Source organism: Rhinopithecus roxellana, chromosome 1, assembly GCF_007565055.1.
Source record: "Rhinopithecus roxellana isolate Shanxi Qingling chromosome 1, ASM756505v1, whole genome shotgun sequence".
Taxonomy (NCBI): Eukaryota; Metazoa; Chordata; class Mammalia; order Primates; family Cercopithecidae; genus Rhinopithecus; species Rhinopithecus roxellana.
This window is the reverse complement of record NC_044549.1, coordinates 197,885,486-197,904,726: the sequence shown is the minus strand read 5'-3', so window position 1 is coordinate 197,904,726 and position 19,241 is coordinate 197,885,486. Positions and strand designations below refer to the sequence as shown.

Below are 19,241 nucleotides of genomic sequence, written 5' to 3'. Positions count from 1 at the left end.
TGGTTTGGAAGGAAGAATCCTTGTTTAGATAATTAAGTTTTAGGTATATTTGTGTCTTATCTAGTGTAATGCACATAAATTTTCAAAACTCATCTAGTATTCTAAGATACATGAAAGGAAAACCATTCTGAGGGTAATTTAAACTTTTTTGGTGTAATTCAGAAAGTATTCTGAATTTTTGTGTTCATTTTCAATATTATATTATTATTCTTGATTACAGATGTAGTATAGCTTTAGAGACTGGACTGAGTACACACTAAACCTATTTCATACCCCTAAATGTTTTTCTGAAAACTCCAGTTACCTGCTTATATATTTTCCCTGTTATGTCTCCCTCTTATTAAATGCTGCACAGTATTCAGTTTTGGATTTCAGAATAAATTGGGATTTAATATGCTTAGTTTCTTTTAAAGTCAAAAAGTAATCTGAAAAGTCACTTTTCTGTGTGAATAAACTCACTGAAAATTACGTATCAATAAAAATTTTTAGGGCTTTAAAACTATTAACTTGCTGTAAGTCAATAAAGTCAAAGAGCTGAATATGGTGAAAACTGTCTATTTTTATTGCCTTTATTTTCAACAATGATTACTTGAACTAAAAAAAAAAAAAAAAAAAAAAAAAAAAAAAAAAAAAAAGAGCAGACTTTATTAACTAATGGTTACTGAAAAGCCAAACTTTTCCAGCCCACTTCATATTCTCTTTTAACCATTTCAGGGCAGAACAATGTTCCAAACTATAAACCTGTTCCTTATTAACATTGACAGTCATGTGTTTAACGAAAAGCTTTGGATCTGATATACGAGCAGCCATAATTAACCTTTCTACTGCAGCTTGATAATCATCATTGCTCCGAGACTGGTTGTCTTCACACCTATAAAATGAACACCTCATAAAGTCAGAAACTCTTAAAAAAGATAAGCTATATAGTTTCTTCAAAAGATAGTCATTTACATTTACTGGTACTAAGCTACGATCGTCTTTTCATCATATTCTTCTAAAAGTGGCTTTCAAACTTTTTTGATCATGACCCACAGTAAGAAAGGCATTTTGGTCAGGCGTAGTGGTATAATCTCAGCGATTTGGAGGCTCAGGTTGGGGGGATCGCTTGAGGCCAGGAGCTCAAGATCAGCCTGAGCAACACAGTGAGACCTTCGTCTCTACAAAAAATTTAAAAACTAACTGAGTATGATGACGTGAACCTGTAGTCCCAATTGCTCAGGAGGCTGATGTGGGAGGATGGCTTGAGCCCAGGAAGTTGAGGTTGCAGTGAGCTATGATTGCACTACTGCACTCTAGCCTGAGTGATAGGGCAAGACTCTGTCCAAAAAAAAGACATATTATGGCCCAATATATACCTTCATACATAAAAAGTAAATTTCACAAAACAAGACTTACCCTGATGACAAAAACCCCAATTTTAAAAATAATGCTAGCTGTAACACCCTAAATTGATTTCACCACACAAATAGTCTGCAACCCAGTTTGAAAAATACTGATCTAGAACACAGCTAATTACCTGTATCTTTTCATGAGAATGCATAAAATACTAAATGTAATCCAGTTTAGAATTAACGTTCACGTTAGTTTTACTTTGATATTGACTATTTTTAGTTATAAGGAAATACTTAATATGTAGCTAATGTTTGGTAACAAATTGTATAGCTATAGGGGCTTTATTATATTTCTGGTTATGTTCTTCAATCCTGACTTAGGGTGCTTCCTTAAGTGCTAGAATTAATTTTTCTAATAATTTTTCTACCAGCTCCATCTGTAATCAATTGTCACTGCATTGACTTGCATAAAATTCCCACCTCATGTCAGTTTTTCCTCTGGGGTAGGGAATGGGAACTATTTTAAAATAGAGATGTGGCCTGTTACATAAAGCATCACTTTTTTCTTTGTGTTCACTGCTTCCTACTCTTGGTATCTAGAGGGCCCAGCAGCAAGTTCTGAGTAGGAGCCTATCTGCATTAACATCACAGTGTGGTCCAGAGTGACAAGAGTGAGGACTTGCACTTGAAACAGGAACCAGTGGTCACAGAGAGGAAAGACTGGTCAGGTGCCTTCTAGTACATTCTAGCTTAGAAAGAGGTGCCCGGGAATCTGGTAGGTGGTGCACATGCCAACCATGTGCAGTTTAAATAAGTCTAAAGACGAATACAATTCTCTCTCATAGAGAGAGGTAAATGTAACAAGGCAGGGCTTAGCATGATAATGACAATAGAGAAAATATATGGGCTTGGACAAAATCAAAGATTTAGGTATGACACTAGTTATGCACTATGGTTACAAATACCTTTCAAATTCAAGAAATAAATAAAGAAGTTGCATGTGTGTGGGGAATAGAAAGCTATGAGAAAACCATGACCTCATTAGGATGATGGGGAGCCTAGATGCCTTATCCACCATACTGCACAGTGGTAAATAAGGAAGCACTCTGAAAAAAAAAAAAAAAAAAAAAAAAAAAAAAGAACTATAAGAAAAAAGGTGACTTTTAGTGGGTTTTTTTGAAGGTGGAACTAAAATAATTTACTTCCTAATTCTCCTCCCCTTAAGTGTGGGCTGAACCAAAAGACTCACCTACAACAAAGGAGAGCAGAAGTGACAGTATGTAACTTTGGATACCAGGTTGTTGGATGACAACTTTCCATGGGTCTCTTGAGTTTGTGAAGTTTTGCAAGAGTCACTGCCTACCCTTTGTTCTAAATTACCAGGATTATATAGTGAACAACCTTGAAAGATAAAGATAGTTTTTCCTTCTGGAGCAAAGGGCAGGTCTGCTCACAGTCTTAGATGATGGAGATAGTACCTCCCTGCAAAGCAAAGGGCAGGCATGCTTATTACTCATAAAAGATTTGGGTTTCCTGAGCTGGGAACTCCTCTCCTGTTACAGAACTCATGGCATATGTAGGTATCCATGTGGGACCATCTATGGGACTCAGGAGCAAGAGGAAATGATGCAAATATGTAGATAATCATGCTGTTTGCCATACCACAAATAATAAATTCCTCTGTCTCCAACACAGGAGTCTTGTCTCTTATGCTACCATCTAAGAAACTGTGGCAGGTTAGCTTGTAGCTTGCAAATAGGGTAAAATCTCAGACTCTTCACAGTTCTTGCTTGATATAGGTCACAAAAGACCCTGCAGTTTCCTCCTTGCTTTTTCTTTCTTGGATCACTCATTCTGGGAGAAATTAGCTGTCAGTCATGTCATGAAGACACTTAACCAACCTATGGAGAGGCTCATGTGGTAAACTGAAGCTTCCACCCAACAGGTATTTGAGTGAGTCATCAATGAAAAGGATCCTCTAGCTCCAGTAAGCTATCATGTAGGTGACTAAAGTTTCTGACAACACTCTGACTCCAACTATGCAGAGAAACTCTGAGTCACATGAAAATCCCTGAGCCAGGACAATCCAGCTAAACCTCTCTGAAATTTCTGACCCACAGATACTAAGATACTATTTGCTGTTTTAAGCCATTAGGTCCAGGGATAATTTATTCCACAGCAATAGATGACTAATGTAATATTCAACCAGAGGATCTGGTTTGTCACACCTGTAAACTAAAGCAAAATTCTTGGCAAGAAGCTCTAAAACAGGATTCCCAAGAGATCGTTATATTCCAAGTTTCCTGGATAAGGCTGACAAGAAATCATATGGCATACTATCATTTAGGCACACCATCTACTGTATGCCTAAATTCTAGGATTCCAAACAAAAGTACATGAAAGGGTGTCACTCTGGGACAGCACCTACTTTATAATATTTATGCATATATAGCATTATAAAATATAGAAACTAGGCTGATGGCTTTATTTTCAATGGTATTCTTGGCTGAACCTAATAAATGATCACGTATTTCCCTTTTAGACCCTAGTCCTTTGATCTTTTGAGTTGACTAGAGATTTTTATAGGTACTGATCTCTAAACACAAGAAAGGTTGGTACCTAAAGAGGATCCATCTCTTTGAATATTTAACTATATCTTTGAAGTTGCTAAAATGTTTACTGAATGCTACTAACTTGTTTGGTTTTAAGCCTCAAACAGGTCTAATCCTTTCTCAATTTAAATGACACCAGAGTTTGCAATATACACACCAAGTACACATATAAATATATACATAAATATATATGTATATATAAAAACACATAAAACATTTACATCCTAGGGTGGGAGTAGGGAGCCAAGATCTACATTCAGAATGCAGTTAAAGTTATGTCAACCAACCTTTTCAAAACTATCTGCAGTATCTGTGTAGAAGTTCCAGGACTCTGAATACTACTAGCATTAGATACCATGAAGATTTCAATAGCTAAGAGCATTTCAATCTCAGATAAATAAGATGGAATTAGAAGAAGTTTTCGGTATAAATTTCCTTCCAGTGGTGGGTAGCAACCCAAGGAAAGAGCACCTGAAAAATCAAATAATAGGTCAAACTTTACTAAAACCCAATAGGTAAAAACCTAGATTTCTGAAATACCTATAAGTGATAATTACTTACACAGAATACATCTTCACATTAGAAGTAGATTAACACATTACACGATAGCTTATCCTAGTATATTTCACATTATTCTTTGTAAAGTGTTTTTGAAACATTAAATAAAAAGTGAGAATGGCTGGGCGTGGTGATTGATGCCGGTAATCCCAGCATTCTGGGAGGCTGAGGCGGGTGGATCTCTTGAGGTCAGTAGTTCGAGACCAGCCTGGCCAATATGGTGAAACCCCATCCCTACTAAAATACAAAAATTAGTCAGGTGTGGTGGTGGGTGCCTGTAGTCCCAGCAACTGGGGAGGCTGAGTCAGGAGAATCACTTGAACCTGGGAGGTGGAGGCTGCAGTGAGCCGAGATTGTGCCACTGCACTCCAGCCTGGGCGACAGTGTGAGACTCCATCTCAAAAAAAAAAAAAAAAAAACCTTTGAAAAATGACTTTTGAGCCTTATTACGGCAGACAACATTTATTTCAAGCCATAGTAAACACAAGATAATTTCAGAATAACTATTTTTGAGCACAGTTATTTATAGTACCATTATAGTTTATGCAATATTTACTGTTGCTACTAAATGTCTGGCATTGTGCTAAGCACAAGGCATAAAATACATTTCCATCCTGTAGGTGATCTGTGTGTTGTAGCCACACTCACCATTTCATGTTTTTAAAACTTCACTTTTCAAGAGAAGAGATTTAACCTTTAAATTGTTTAGGTGCTTATTAGGAGTGATATATAGGGAAATACCTTTAAAACTTCTAGAACATCCAAATTATATATAGGCAATTTTATATTATTATATTTTACTGAAACCAATTTAAATCTGTATGTAAATTTTGCTTAAAATGTTTTGTTTTGTTAGAATAAGTTTCTTCAAGAAATCTTTCTAATGTGGGTAATGGCTAATCTTTGAAGACCTGCTATGTGCCAGGTACATGTGCTAATAAACACATGGGTTTTACCTCATTTTAATCTGACAGTATGCTACCTTTGAAATTAGGTACTATTATTCCCATGTCATAGACGAGGGGTTTTTGGTAAGCATTCAGGCTCTCTAACTCTCCTTGGGGTGCCCACTTTCTGGTTCCAGATTTTGGATTCCTAATCACTAGATATTCCCACCTCCCTAGATCACTGCCAGGAGCAACAAACTGTTAACTCATTAACTTCACTAGTTTTTGGTAGGTATAATTTACATGAATTCTTATTTAACTTTTCTTACCAGAATTAAAAAATAGAAAATAACAAATTAACTAGATTAACTAGAAATCTGCTAATATGATTTTTTTCACTCAAAATGAAATGTGAGAAGAAAAATACTCACATTTGATTTGGGGGGAGGGGGAAGTAAGGGAAAGACACACTAATAACATCTCTCTCCTGACTTCTCAGTTCTGAGAGAAAAGCAGTATTTTTAGGACAAGGGAGAACAAATCAGGAACATGAGGAAGGCAACTCTGTTGTCCCTAGACAATCTCCTCCTGATTAGTCTGGCATGAAAGCAAGGCAAAGCCATCAAGAAAGTAACAGACAACTCACAGGATGGACAAAATATTTGTAATTCACATATCTGACAAGAGATTTGTATCCAGAGTGTATATAAATGCATATGTACATGTGTATGTATGTATGAATACACTCTTACAATAAAAAAAGGGCAAAGGATTTAATAGACATTCTCAAAAGAAAATTTATGAATGACCAATAACTGTATGAAAAGGTCCTCAACATCATTAGTTATTAGGGATATGAAAACCAAAACTGTAATGACATATTACTTAACACCCACTAGGAGGAAAGCTAAAATAAAAAACACAGTAACAAGTGTTGGTGAAGATATAAAGAAATGTTTGGGAAATCCCATACATGGCCGGTGGGAATATAAATATAAAATGGTGCAGCTTCCTCAGGAAACAGTTTGGCAGGTCGGCAAAAAGCTAAATATAGATTTACTGTATGAGTCAGCAATTCTCCCAAGATAAATGAATGCATATATACACATAAAAACTTACGTGAATATTCAAAGTAGCACTATTCACAATAGCCAAAAAGTGAAAACGACTCAAATGTCCATCAACCAATGAATAAACAAATTCCATTCTATAGAATGTTGTTTAGCAATAAAAAGGAATAAAGTATTGATACATGCTACAACATTAAAATTTGAAAACACTAGGCTGGCCGGGCGCGGTGGCTCAAGCTTGTAATCCCAGCACTTTGGGAGGCCGAGACGGGCGGATCACGAGGTCAGGAGATCGAGACCATCCTGGCTAACACCGTGAAACCCTGTCTCTACTAAAAAATACAAAAAAAAAAAAAAAAAAAAAAAACTAGCCGGGCGAGGTGGCAGGCGCCTGTAGTCCCAGCTACTCGGAGGCTGAGGCAGGAGAATGGCATAAACCCAGGAGGCGGAGCTTGCAGTGAGCTGAGAACCGGCCACTGCAAAAAAGAAAACACTAGGCTAAGAAGCCAGTCATGGCTGGGCACGGTGGCTCACACGTGTAATCCCAGCACTTTGGGAGGCTGACATGGGTGGATCACCTGAGGCTGTGAGTTCAAGACCAACCTGGCTAACATGGTGAAACCCCATCTCTACTAAAAATACAAAATTAGCTGGGCATGGTGGCGCACACCTGTAATCCCAGCTACTCAGGAGGCTGAGGCAGGAGAATCACTTGAACCTGGGAGGCAGAGGTTGCAATGAGCCAAGATTGCGCCGCTGCACTCCAGCCTAGGTGACAGAGTAAGACTCTGTCTTCAAAAAAAAAAAAAAAAAAAAAAAAAAGTCAGTCACTAAAACTCATGTATTGAATGATTCCATTTATGTGATCTGTCTAGAATGGACAAATTCATGGAGACAGAGAAGAGACAACCAGGGAATGGAGAATAAATGTTAATGTGTACAAGATTTATTTTTCTTAAGGTGTTAAAGATGTTCTAAATTTAAACGGTGGTGATGACTGCATGACTCTGTGACTATACCAAAAATGAATGTATATTATATACTTTAAGTGAATTAATTTCATGATATGTGAAATTATCTCCATAAAGTCATAAAAATATTAAAACAAAAAAAGTTTTAACAAAGTCAAAACAAAGGCACTGGCACTAAGTCTTAACAGTGCCTTGAAGAAAGTCAGCCTTAAGTCCCAAATGAAGTACTACTAGACACGGTTATACACCACTGAAAGGCTCTTCTTGCGATGTTAAGCTATGTCTGAAGATAAATCCAAAAGGAGTTCCAATATAATTTAATGTCAACATTGTTAGAAAATGAGATGTTTTGAAGACTGATCAGTGGCTATAAATTACTCATTTGGCTGTAAATGACTCATTTTTATTCATGGTTTTATAATTCAGTTACATTCTTTAAAAAACAAAACGACTCTTTACCCCGTAACCTCACCTGCATAAGTCTCAGAAGTTACACTGCATATGAAATAAGAAACACGTGTGATTAGATAAAAGGAAAAGTTCCAATAACAAAGATACTGTACTGTACACAGGCATTAATTGCTTTAACACACTGCTAGGCTGGGCACAGTGGCTTACGCCTGTAATCCCAGCACTTTGGATGGCCGAAGCAGGCGGATCATGAGGTCAGGAGATTGAGACCATCCTGGTGAACACAGTTAAACCCCTTCTTTACCAAAAATACAAAAAATTAGCCAGGTATGGTGGCAGGCGCCTGTAGTCCCAGCTACTCGGGAGGCTGAGGCGGAAGAATGGCGTGAACCTGGGCGGCCGAGCCGAGCTTGCAGTGAGCCGAGATCAGGCCACTGCACTCCAGCCTGGGCGACAAAGCAAGACTCTGTCTCACACAAAAAAACAAACAGAACAAAAAACAAATAAAACCGCACTGCTAAAAAAAATCATTACAAGTAATTCTTACTAGGGCTGAATAGATTTGCGGGAATGAGGTGTGACTGCTAATGGACATGAGGTTTCTTTCTGGTGTGAATAAAATATTCTAAAGTTGATTATGGTGATGGTTACACAACTCTCAGATACGGCAAAACCATTGACTTGTATACTTTAAATGGGTGAATTGTATGGCATTTGAATTATACTTCTGTAAAGTTGTTAAAAATTTTTAAAGTGATAAAGTTTAGATGCTTTAATATAAAATTTTATTTCCAACTAAAAAATAGAAATATTTATAAAAATCTCATTTAAATGTCTGAACTTATACTTGTTCCTGTGGCATATAAACACCTTCTGATGGCATCTCCCCCAAGTTGCAGTTACATGAAAAATAAATTATTCCCATTAACTTCAATTCTAGAAACTAAAATCACATACACATACCTATATGTGCATGTGTATGGTTTCTAGAAGTCTGAAGGTAAATAGTATAAAGAGTTGAAACATAACTACACAATTGAAATTAGGTGTTATGAACAAACAATTCTCTTTCCTCTAAATTTCTGATCACCCTTTTTAAGAAAACACAGCTTTCAAAACTTTTTTTGATTATAACCTACAAGAAACACATTTTATGTAATGACCCAGTATACATATGTGCATACATGCAACTGAAATGAAAATTTTATCAAATAATTAACCTTATTATCTGTAATGTACCCTAATATTTTCTTTCCCATTTTGTTGGGGGAAAAAAGTTGCCATCTGCTACACTGATCACAGCTGGCCACCTGAAAAACACTTCCAGCTCAGGTAGTAGCGGCTAGGATATTTGACACATCTGGTACAGGGTGACAGAGTAGGTACTCAAATATTTGTTATATACATGACAGCGGTAGAAATGGTAATTGAAGACAAATTACCGCATGAAGGCAGAAAAAACAATTCTTTTCTAGATTTAGAACCTACATGGAATTATTTTCTAATTAAAATACCTGCGAGGTGGCTTGGACTAGAGAAAGCACTAGTTTTCCAGTCTTATTTGTTAGAGAACAACAACTGTAAGTAGATTAACAAAGTTCTATTACTAAAAGCCATGTGGAAAACATATACCATGTTGCATTGTTATGACAGCCTTTGTGTTTCTGATGTTACCTGCTATTGAATATTCTTAGTTATAACAATTAGGGATACAGCAGAGATAAATAAAAACATGGATATTCTTTAAACTTCATTCTACCCAATTGTTTTATGCCTGTATTGTTTATAAGATATGCCAAACTGGTTCTATCCTGTTATTTGTTCCCTTTGCTCGCCCTCTAGTGGACAAGCTACTGTGCAAGAAATAAAGATTGGAAATTGGAAAGACTGGAAATAAGGAAAGCAATTGCAAACAGAAGAGAAACAATAGGCTTCAAAAGAGAGCACAGATCTGTTGAGATCACTACATATGAATATGTATTACTGCTCTTTTAATACATAGAAATATCTAATCTTAAATATCATAAATTCTAGGTTAGAGAATAAAATTATAAACCAATATATTAAAACATTTTAAATGTAACTTACTTTTGTAGTGGGCTCTGGCTTTGAGCCATAAATGACTCCTTCCTAAAGAAGTAATTAATCTTCTAAGAAAGGAAAAATCAATAGGGATGCTCTTTGAAATCATGAATTCTGCCACAGAGGATGACATACCAAGACTATTGCTTTCTATACAGGAACCTAGAAGCTTATTAAAAAGAAGGCTATATTGTGAGACTTCCACAGTTTCTGGAATGAAAAAAAAAAATGACATAATAAAATTGATTTATCTTAGTGTCTCAAACCTCCATCTCATACTCCTTTTTATTTCTCCTCCCCTTGACCCTTTCTTACCCATTATAGGAGTCACAGTCACTAAAATGCAATCATGTTATATATTCTCTTTATTATTCTTCTCCTTTTTCGAGACAGGTCTCACTCTGTCGGCCAGGCTGGAGTGCAGTGGCACGATCTTGGCTCACTGCAACCTTCACCTCCTGGGCTCAAGTCATCCTCCCGCCTCAGCCTCCTGAGTAGCTTGGACTACATGTCCACCAGGCCTGGCTAATTTTTATATTTTTTGCAGAGACAGGGTTTCACCATGTTGCCCAGACTAGTTTCAAATTCCTGGGCTCATCTACAGCCATACCACCCTGAATGCACCCATATTGTCTGATCTCAAATTCCTGGGCTCAAGTGAACTGCCTGCCTCGGCCTCCCAAAGTGCTGGGATTACGGGCATGAGCCACGGTGCCCAGCCTATCTTACATATTCTCTAAGTAAGAAATGAAAAAGCATTTGACAAAAGAAAAACCATTAACTTCCGTTGCAACAGAGAAGATAAAAAGAAGATTGACAAAAATTTCAGAAGATGCCTTAAGACCTCTGTATTTGATCCCCACATGTGACTGTGTATCTGCAGTGTCTTGAATAATTTCTCAATTCTGTTCATATTATACCTATAGTTCAGATCTTAGCCTTATATATCCCTCGACTAAAAATAAATAATCCCCTAATAAATATTTACTGCCAAATTTAAAACAATCCTTTAATGGGTTTTCTATTCCTTCAGTCATTCTTAGAAGAAAAAGAAGTCATCTTAGAGACTTCTCTTCTATTCCTTATATTCAGTCAGTTGGGTCTGTGAGCTAGACTGTAGTTCTTTACTGCTTTAGAATCTTTTAGTTATCCAGGCCTTATCAGCAAATTAATCTCTCTACTTTTAGTCTTTTCCTAAACACTACTGCCAGAAGAACTTTCCTGAAACATCAACTTCATTATATCACTCCCTAGACCCAAAATTCTAGTGACCCCTTTTTATACACAGAGAATAAAGCTCCTTTAGTCTGACATTTAGAGTCTTCCAAAATCTCGCACAACTGTCTCCCTATTACTCCCTATTACTACTTTATTTCATTACCAACTAATTGTATATTAAAAGATTGCTAGATAGCAGTCATTGGGCCAGGAATACCAAGGTAAAGAAAATAGTACCATCTTGATTGTTTCTCCTTATATACCATCACTTTATATAAGGAGAAACAGATAAGAACACTAATTACAATACAGGAGCACAGTGGAATTAAGTGGGAAAATGAAAATTTATAGATAATACGATGAAAGTACTGAGGGGAGGCCCTCAAGTTAACGTTTTCAACATCTTCTGAACCTATCACATAGCTCATTCTTGACCCAAAGCTTTTGCTCATGGACACCCAACATTCAAGAGTACTAACTACCATTGCCCACATTGGTGTTTCTTTGAACTTGGCATCTGTTTCATTTCCTCCATTTCTTTCAAGTTTATCTGTGTTCCTAGGTAATATAAACTAAGTTCTGTATTTATTCAGTGATAAGAGAAAAAGCTTGCTCAGGGCATTTAAATATATTGTCTGCTGATGACAGAAGTAGGGAAAAGGGAAAGATAAAAATGCTTGTCTTAGGAGCTGCTGACAAACAACCCAAAGATAAGCATCTCAGATTTTTTTAAACCACCAGGAAAGCATATTCAATTTGCAAAGAACACATTTTACAGAAAACCACTTCATTAAAAAATATGCTGGAATATAAAACTCAATCAAAACAGGTGGATAACTGTTTCTTATTAACAGTTAAACACCAGATGGGCAAGACATAATTAAGACAGACTTTTAAAAAACATACCTTGGGAATTTTGAAAACCTGGTAGATTCTGCAAAACTTCAAATGTCTGTCTATAAAGGCTCTTGGCTAAGGTTTCATGTGCAATTGTACAGAGCAAATTATGTCGATTAAGCACATCCAGTCTATCACAAGGCCATAGAGGCGTATCGATTATCCATTCTGACTCTTCCAAAAAGAAAAAAATATGAGTAGTTTATACCATGAAAATGACACTTAACAGTATAATCACAAGTAATATTTCAAAATATTTTTTGGAGAAATAGGCAAAACTTAAAGAAGATAACCATGGCTCAAATTTATTAGAAATAACGTATATAGTGATGATCATCATCTGAAGAAGATGCAAGCGAATGGCCACTTTGTTAAACTTATTTTTAATTAATTCTTCATCTAAGTGTACTAGTCAATTACCAATTTTAAAGGTAATGTTTATTTTTTATACAAAAAAGTTCAGATTATCACAAATATTTGCTTTAACATAAAATATTATTCGTGTGGACAAATTTAACAATTTCACAATAAATAATTTAGTTTTTGGTATTACTGGGGAACAGTTTTTCTTTTCTTTTTTTTTTTTTTTTGAGATGGAGTCTCATTCTGTTGCCCAGGCTGGAGTGCAGTGGCTCAATCTTGGCTCACTGCAACCTCTGCCTGTCAGGTTCAAGCGATTCTCCTGCCTCAGCCTTCTGAGTAGCTGGGACTACAGGCGCGTGCCACCACACCCGGCTAATTTTTTGCATGTTTAGTAGAGTTGGGGTTTCACTGTGTTAGCCAGGATGGTCTCAATCTCCTGACCTTGTGATCCGCCTGCCTTGGCCTCCCAAAATGCTGGGATTACAGGTGTGAGCCACCTCGCTCAGCCAGTGAATAGCTTTTCTTAACAATTTCTATTTTAAAAACAATTTATATTATGAAATCACTGTTGTATACAGAAGAATATCTAATATATGTTATAAAAGCATAACAATAAAATTAACTCCTATGTACCCATCACACCCATCCTAGGACCCTCAAACGAACAGATCTCAGACGCTCTTTAAAAAAAGAGAATATGACCTATAATGCTGAAGTTCCTTAATTTCTGCCCTGATTTTCACATTGAGAAAAACAATGGGAGACCGTAGTACAGAACAGTGAGGTACTAAGATGTTAGAAATGTCAATATTTTATCATTTACCTAATTTACTCAATCATTATACACATAGTGAAACATTACCCTATATAACATTCAAATCACATTTTGGTGCTCTTTTTCAATTGGACTAAATGTAGAAGTAATCTTTTTATTTTGTGGCTTTCCCAGCACAGTGAATGTAAAAAGTATTGAAGAAAAAGTTGATAATTCAAATACATCATGACAAAAGAAAGCTTTCAGTAGTATAAAGCTTTAAAAAGGAGCTTTTCAATTACTAGAGTCCACTTGACTGATTGACCTAACAGAGTTATACTATGTGTTAGGAATGTTCTAAGTGTTTTAAGAATATTAACTCACTTAGACACTTTTATTAATTTGCTCCTACATTTGCTAAAATTTTAATGTAGAGAGAAATGTAAATGAACTTAATATCTTCAAAGACTGTATGATCATCTGTTAAACACAATTCCCATTAAAAGTAAAACTGTTAGTTCACCATTCCTTATAAATTGAATTTTACTTTGAATAAGTTCAATTATTTTTTTATCTGTTAGATATATCCCATGTACAAAAAGTAGACTATGTAAACCTTTTCTTATAAAAATTGCATCGTTTTCCTTTATTTAATACTTAGTCTTTATATTTAAGGGAGGATAATGGTCACATTTTTTGGAAAGTATATATGGTATTTTAGGAGATTCATTTAAAAATTTTATCAAACTGTTTAGGTATACAAAAAAATCTGACCTAGCATGCTCTCTCCTCACATCATCTCCCTGTCTAGGTTTTTGGGTTTTTCTGTGTTTTCTTTTCTTTTTTTTTTTTAACCTGTTCAGTGCTGCCAATCAACCGACAGCCTGTGAGGGGCAGCATGGGATCAGGCAGCAGCGTTCTTCCCTGCTTGCCTTGGTTCCTTTGCAGGACTGAGCCACCTGGCTGTGGGGGAAGGCGTCAAGCTGTATCCCAACACGTGTAGGGTGATGGTCCCTGCTGGCACATCCAGGTTGTGGGCCGACCTGTGCTGGGGAGAACAGACCTGGGCATGGAGGGGAACCGCTCCCCAAAGGTTTCCGGTTGCCTCTCCTCTTTCCACTTTTGTCAGCCCATCAGTTTGTGGTTTCTGTGCCACAAAGGCTTCAGGAAGTATTAACAAAATAATATATATATATATTTATATTTATATATCCGCCCACCTCGGCCTCCTTAAGTGTTGGGATTACAGGTGTGAGCCACCATGCCCACCCCTCAGTAGGTTTTAAGGAGCCCCCAGCCCTTCTTCTCCCCTTCCAGGCCTGACCAGCTATACTGCTTCATCACCCCTGGCCACAGGCCCTGCCAAGTACTACACAGGGATTCCCACCCAGGGGCCCCGCACCATGAAATAATGTGAAATATTGACCGTGGACTAAATAAATAAAAATTCTGTTTTTAAGAAGAAAAAAATATCTGAGTAAGCTGATTATTCTATGTATCAAAGTTGACTGAAACCGGTAACTGAGAAGTCACTTGGAAATTAATAGCTTTAAATTTAATCCAGCTAGTTCACAATTCTACCAACATAAATACTTTTATGAATATTTTATGAGAACTCTTATGAGAATTAAATTCCCAAGAATAAGAAACAGTTTACTAGTGGACTTAATACTACTTTTACAACAGTAAAAGTTGTTATAGCATTCATCTTCATGTTTTTCTCTATTTCACATTTGGGAAATATTTTCTATTTGTCTAAAATCTCAGAATCAAAGGGAGAGCATATTTTCCATAATAGCCTGTTTTTATCCACTTACCTGCCGACATATGCACGTTTAATCATTACTCATGCAAGATTTTGAATACACACACTGGGAACATAAAACTATTAAATGAATTTCCAGGCTAGTCAGTGAGAATATCAAACAAATAATTATCCTTTACAACAGTGAATACTAAAATGGGGGAATATCTAAAGATACCTATTTTTCCCTTAAGGTATACATTTATTTTCATTTATTATTTGTGACCAAGTCTTGCTCTCTTGCCTAGGATGGAGTGCAGTGGCACGATCCTGGCTCACTGCAACCTCCGCCTCCCATGTTTAAGTGATTCTCGTGCCTCAGGCTCCCAAGTAGCTGGGATTACCAGCGTCTGCCACAATGCTAGGCTAATTTTTGTATTTTTCGTAGCAACAGGGTTTCACCACGTTGGCCAGAGTGGTCTCGAACTCCTGACCTCAAGTGATCTGCCTGCCTCGGCCTCCCAAAGTGCTGGGATTACAGGCATGAGCCACTGTGCCTGGCCAAGGTATACATTTAATATAATCCCAATCAAATTTCCTACAGAACTGTATTAAAACCCGATCCAGTAATTCTGAAATTCACTCAAAGAATAAACAAGAATAGCAAAGAATAATTTAGAAGAGGAGTGACAGTGGATAGACAAATGGAGACAAGTGGAGAGCGGATAGACAAATATCACATATTCTAAGATTTTATTAAAAGAGCATCGTGCTAGCATAGAAACACAGAGATGCTTGGCAGAAAGGTGCAGAAACAGACCCAACAGATTCAAGATTCTAATATATGATAAAAACGGCATTTCAAGTAAATGAGTAAAGGATGAAATGGGAAAACATTTGTGGGAAATAAATAAAATTAACTTCCCATCTCATACCAAAATTTAAAACTAACAACACATGAAAAAATTGGAAGAACATATGGATGAATATGTAACTTCGAGATGACTAAGGACAGCCTAAAAGCATGATACAAAAAAATTATTAAATATTTAAAAAGCAGCACTTTATATTAAGTAGAAAAAATGCCAGTAGGCAAAAGAAAAAAAAATGCAAAAAAATCATAAAGTTAAAGAAAAATGAAAAGCTAGGAAAAATATTTGTAAATGCCCAACAGATCAAGGACTAGTATCTTTAATATGTAAAACTACTGCAATGTAAAAGGGACATTATTATACAGTATGATATTTCCTAAGTGTGATATACACATCACTGATGGTACCTGAAAACTTTAGGTGTTACATTAGAATTTTAATTTGGTTGTATATTTAAAAAATTAGGCCGGGCGCGGTGGCTCAAGCCTGTAATCCTGGCACTTTGGGAGGCTGAGACGGGCGGATCATGAGGTCAGGAGATCAAGACCATCCTGGCTAACATGGTGAAACCCCGTGTCTACTAAAAAATACAATAAACTAGCCGGGCGCGGTGGCGGGCGCCTGTAGTCCCAGCTACTCAGGAGGCTGAGGCAGGAGAATGGCGTAAACCTGGGAGGCAGAGCTTGCAGTGAGCTGAGATCCGGCCACTGCACTCCAGCCTGGGCGACAGAGCAAGACTCCGTCTCAAAAAAAAAAAAAAAGAAAAAAAAAATTATAAAGATCACATTAAATATGAAAATCACAGTAAATCTGTGATTTCACAAATATTTGGATGAGGCCAAGTTGCTTGATTTACTTTTAAAAAATGTTTATTTTATTTATTTTTTTGAGACAGGTTCTCACTCTGTTGCCCAGGCTTGAGTGCAGTGGCATGATCACTGCTCAATGCAGACTCGACCTCTGGCGCTCAAGCAATCCTCCCACCTCAGCCTCCTGAGTAGCTGAGACTACAGGCGTGTGCTACCATGCCTGGCTAATTAATTTTTTTTTTTTTAAATTTCATAGAGACAGGGTCTCACTATGTTGCCCAGGCTGGTCTTAAACTCCTGAGCTCAATTGATCCAACCACCTTGGCCTCCCAAAGTGCTGGGATTACAGGCGTGAGTCACTGTGCCTGGCCTTAAATGTTTATTTTTAAAATATAAATGTTTACTATAAAAAACTCAAGCAAAACAGAAAAGTACAAAGAAGTATTTTAGAAATAATTAAAAATCCCACGACTGCAAATAACCAGGGTTCACATTTGGTGAAAATTATTTGAGAAAGAGGTGTTAATGACCTAAGTAGTAGGTCTTGATGAGTAGATACAAGTGCAACTGTGGTGTTCAATTAAAGACTGAAGATGGCCTGGTCTAACACAGCTTTGTGCTGCGGAGATCCATCCACTGAGTGAAAATGGAGATGCTGAACATGGTGGGTCAAGCCTGTAATCCCAGCACTTTGGGAAGCCAAGGGGGGTGGATCACCTGAGGTCAGCAGTTCGAGACCAGCCTGACCAAATGGAGAAACCCTGTCTCTATTAAAAAAAAAAAAAAAAAAAAAAATAGCTAGACATGGTGGCGCACACCTGTAATCCTAGCTACTTGGGAGGCTGAGGCAGGAGAATTGCTTGAACCTGGCAGAGGCTGCAGTGAGCTGAGATCACATCATTGCTCTCCAGCCTGGGCGACAGAGCAAGACTCCATCTCAGAAAAAAAAAGGAAAGAAAATGAAGACAACATGTTTTTTCTTAAATGATTTTTATTAAATATTAACATTATTTATATGCTTATATTAGTACTGTAGTCACTGGCACTGGTCCACATGTGTGAGCTAAACTTTATGCTAAATTTCATAGTATAAACACACACACACACAAACCACACACACTCTTTCAAAACCTCCAACCATTTCCTCGTTGGAAGGTATAAAGATACATAAATGAAGAAAATCCATCCATCCATCCACCCACCCACTCACCTCAACTAATATTTACTAAATATTTACTCTGCCAGGTACCACCACAGGTGAAATACTCTAAATGTAATTAACTTTCAAAAACATAAAATGGTAGCGTTTATAGCAGTGGTTAACAAACATGGGGGAGAGACTTGGGAGTATGGTTTAGGAACACAGGTAAGGTATGAGAAAACGTCACTACGTGAGAGTGCTGTAGGGCAGTGGTCCTCAAAGTGAGGTCCCCAGATCGGCAGCATCCATAACATCTAAAAACCTGACAGACATGCAAATTTTTAGGACCCACCCCAGACTTAATGAATCAGAAAATCTGTGGGTGGGCCCAGTAATATGTATTTTAACAAGCCCTCTAGAGAATTCTGATGATCAAGCTTGAGAATCCCTGTCTTAGATTTACCAAACAAGCTCAGTACCACCATTTTGCTCAGGAGCTTGACTATCTTAGGTTTGGATCTGTTTGTGTAGTTTGTGCTTCTGATCTAGTTGCAATTTTATGAAGTCTATTTAGAGGAAAAACTAGGAAAACAATAGTACTGGTGTAGTAGTTAAAAATATGGACTTTGCAGTCAGACAGACCTGGATTGGAATTCTTGCTTTACACTTATTTGTTGTGTGATCTTCTCTGAACCTCAGCGTCCTCATCTTGGGATACCATTACCTACGTTACGGGGTTAGTATTGATTAGATGAGATGACACAAGTAATACACTTAGCACAATGCTTGGTAGATAGTGAATACTCACATTATTATGAAACCAATAATGAAGAGAAATGCTAAATTCAGAAAACAGACCAAGAACATAAAGAGGCAATTCACAAAAAAATAAGCTCCAGATGGGGAAAAATTTTCTTTAATAATTAAATGCAAAGTAAAGCTGTGAATATAACTTTTGCTCTATCAAACTAGCAGACAGATAAGAAAAATAATAATACTAATTGTAGGCAAGGGTATTTCATAAGCTGCATCTTCATATACTGTTAAGAAGACTGTAATTACTACAGTCTAACTGAAGGTGTAGAGGACTTTTATAGTCTACTCACAGAGAAAAGACCTGGAATGGAATGTATTGAATAGCTAGATTAGGGTTTGCATAACCTGGAATGTACCAGTCTGCCTGTCTGATAACCAAAAAACATAGTATCAGGCACTAACATCTGGAACTGTTAAGTAACATCTGCACCTGTAATCCCTAAAAGGACATGTTTGTATAGAAGCTATATCTGAATAAAATAACTCTCTAGGATTTTCTAATAAAGGGCCAGGCAGGGGTGGGGGGGCTTTTTTTTTTTTTGAGACACAGTCTCGCTTTGTCGCCCCAGGCTGGAGTGCAGTGGTGTGATCTTGGCTCCGCCTCTCGGGTTCACGCCATCCTCCTGCCTCAGCCTCCCAAGTGGCTGGGACTACAGGGGCCTGCCACAACGCCTGGCTAATTTTTTTTTGTATTTTTAGTAGAGG

The 19,241-nt window shown here is 37.1% G+C and overlaps 1 protein-coding gene across 1 annotated transcript in view; it reads right to left on the bottom strand.

The window, feature by feature from the left end:
- Positions 1 to 651: 651 nt before the first annotated feature.
- TOPAZ1 (testis and ovary specific PAZ domain containing 1) overlaps positions 652 to 19,241 on the bottom strand; it is a 92,827-nt gene continuing 74,237 nt past the window's right edge. The window contains exons 17-20 of the mRNA XM_010374345.2: positions 12,047 to 12,211; positions 9,929 to 10,132; positions 4,231 to 4,414; positions 652 to 871 (exon numbers count right to left, since the gene is read on the bottom strand). Coding sequence (XP_010372647.2) covers positions 652 to 871; positions 4,231 to 4,414; positions 9,929 to 10,132; positions 12,047 to 12,211 — 773 coding nt within the window. The remainder of the gene's footprint in view (positions 872 to 4,230; positions 4,415 to 9,928; positions 10,133 to 12,046; positions 12,212 to 19,241) is intronic.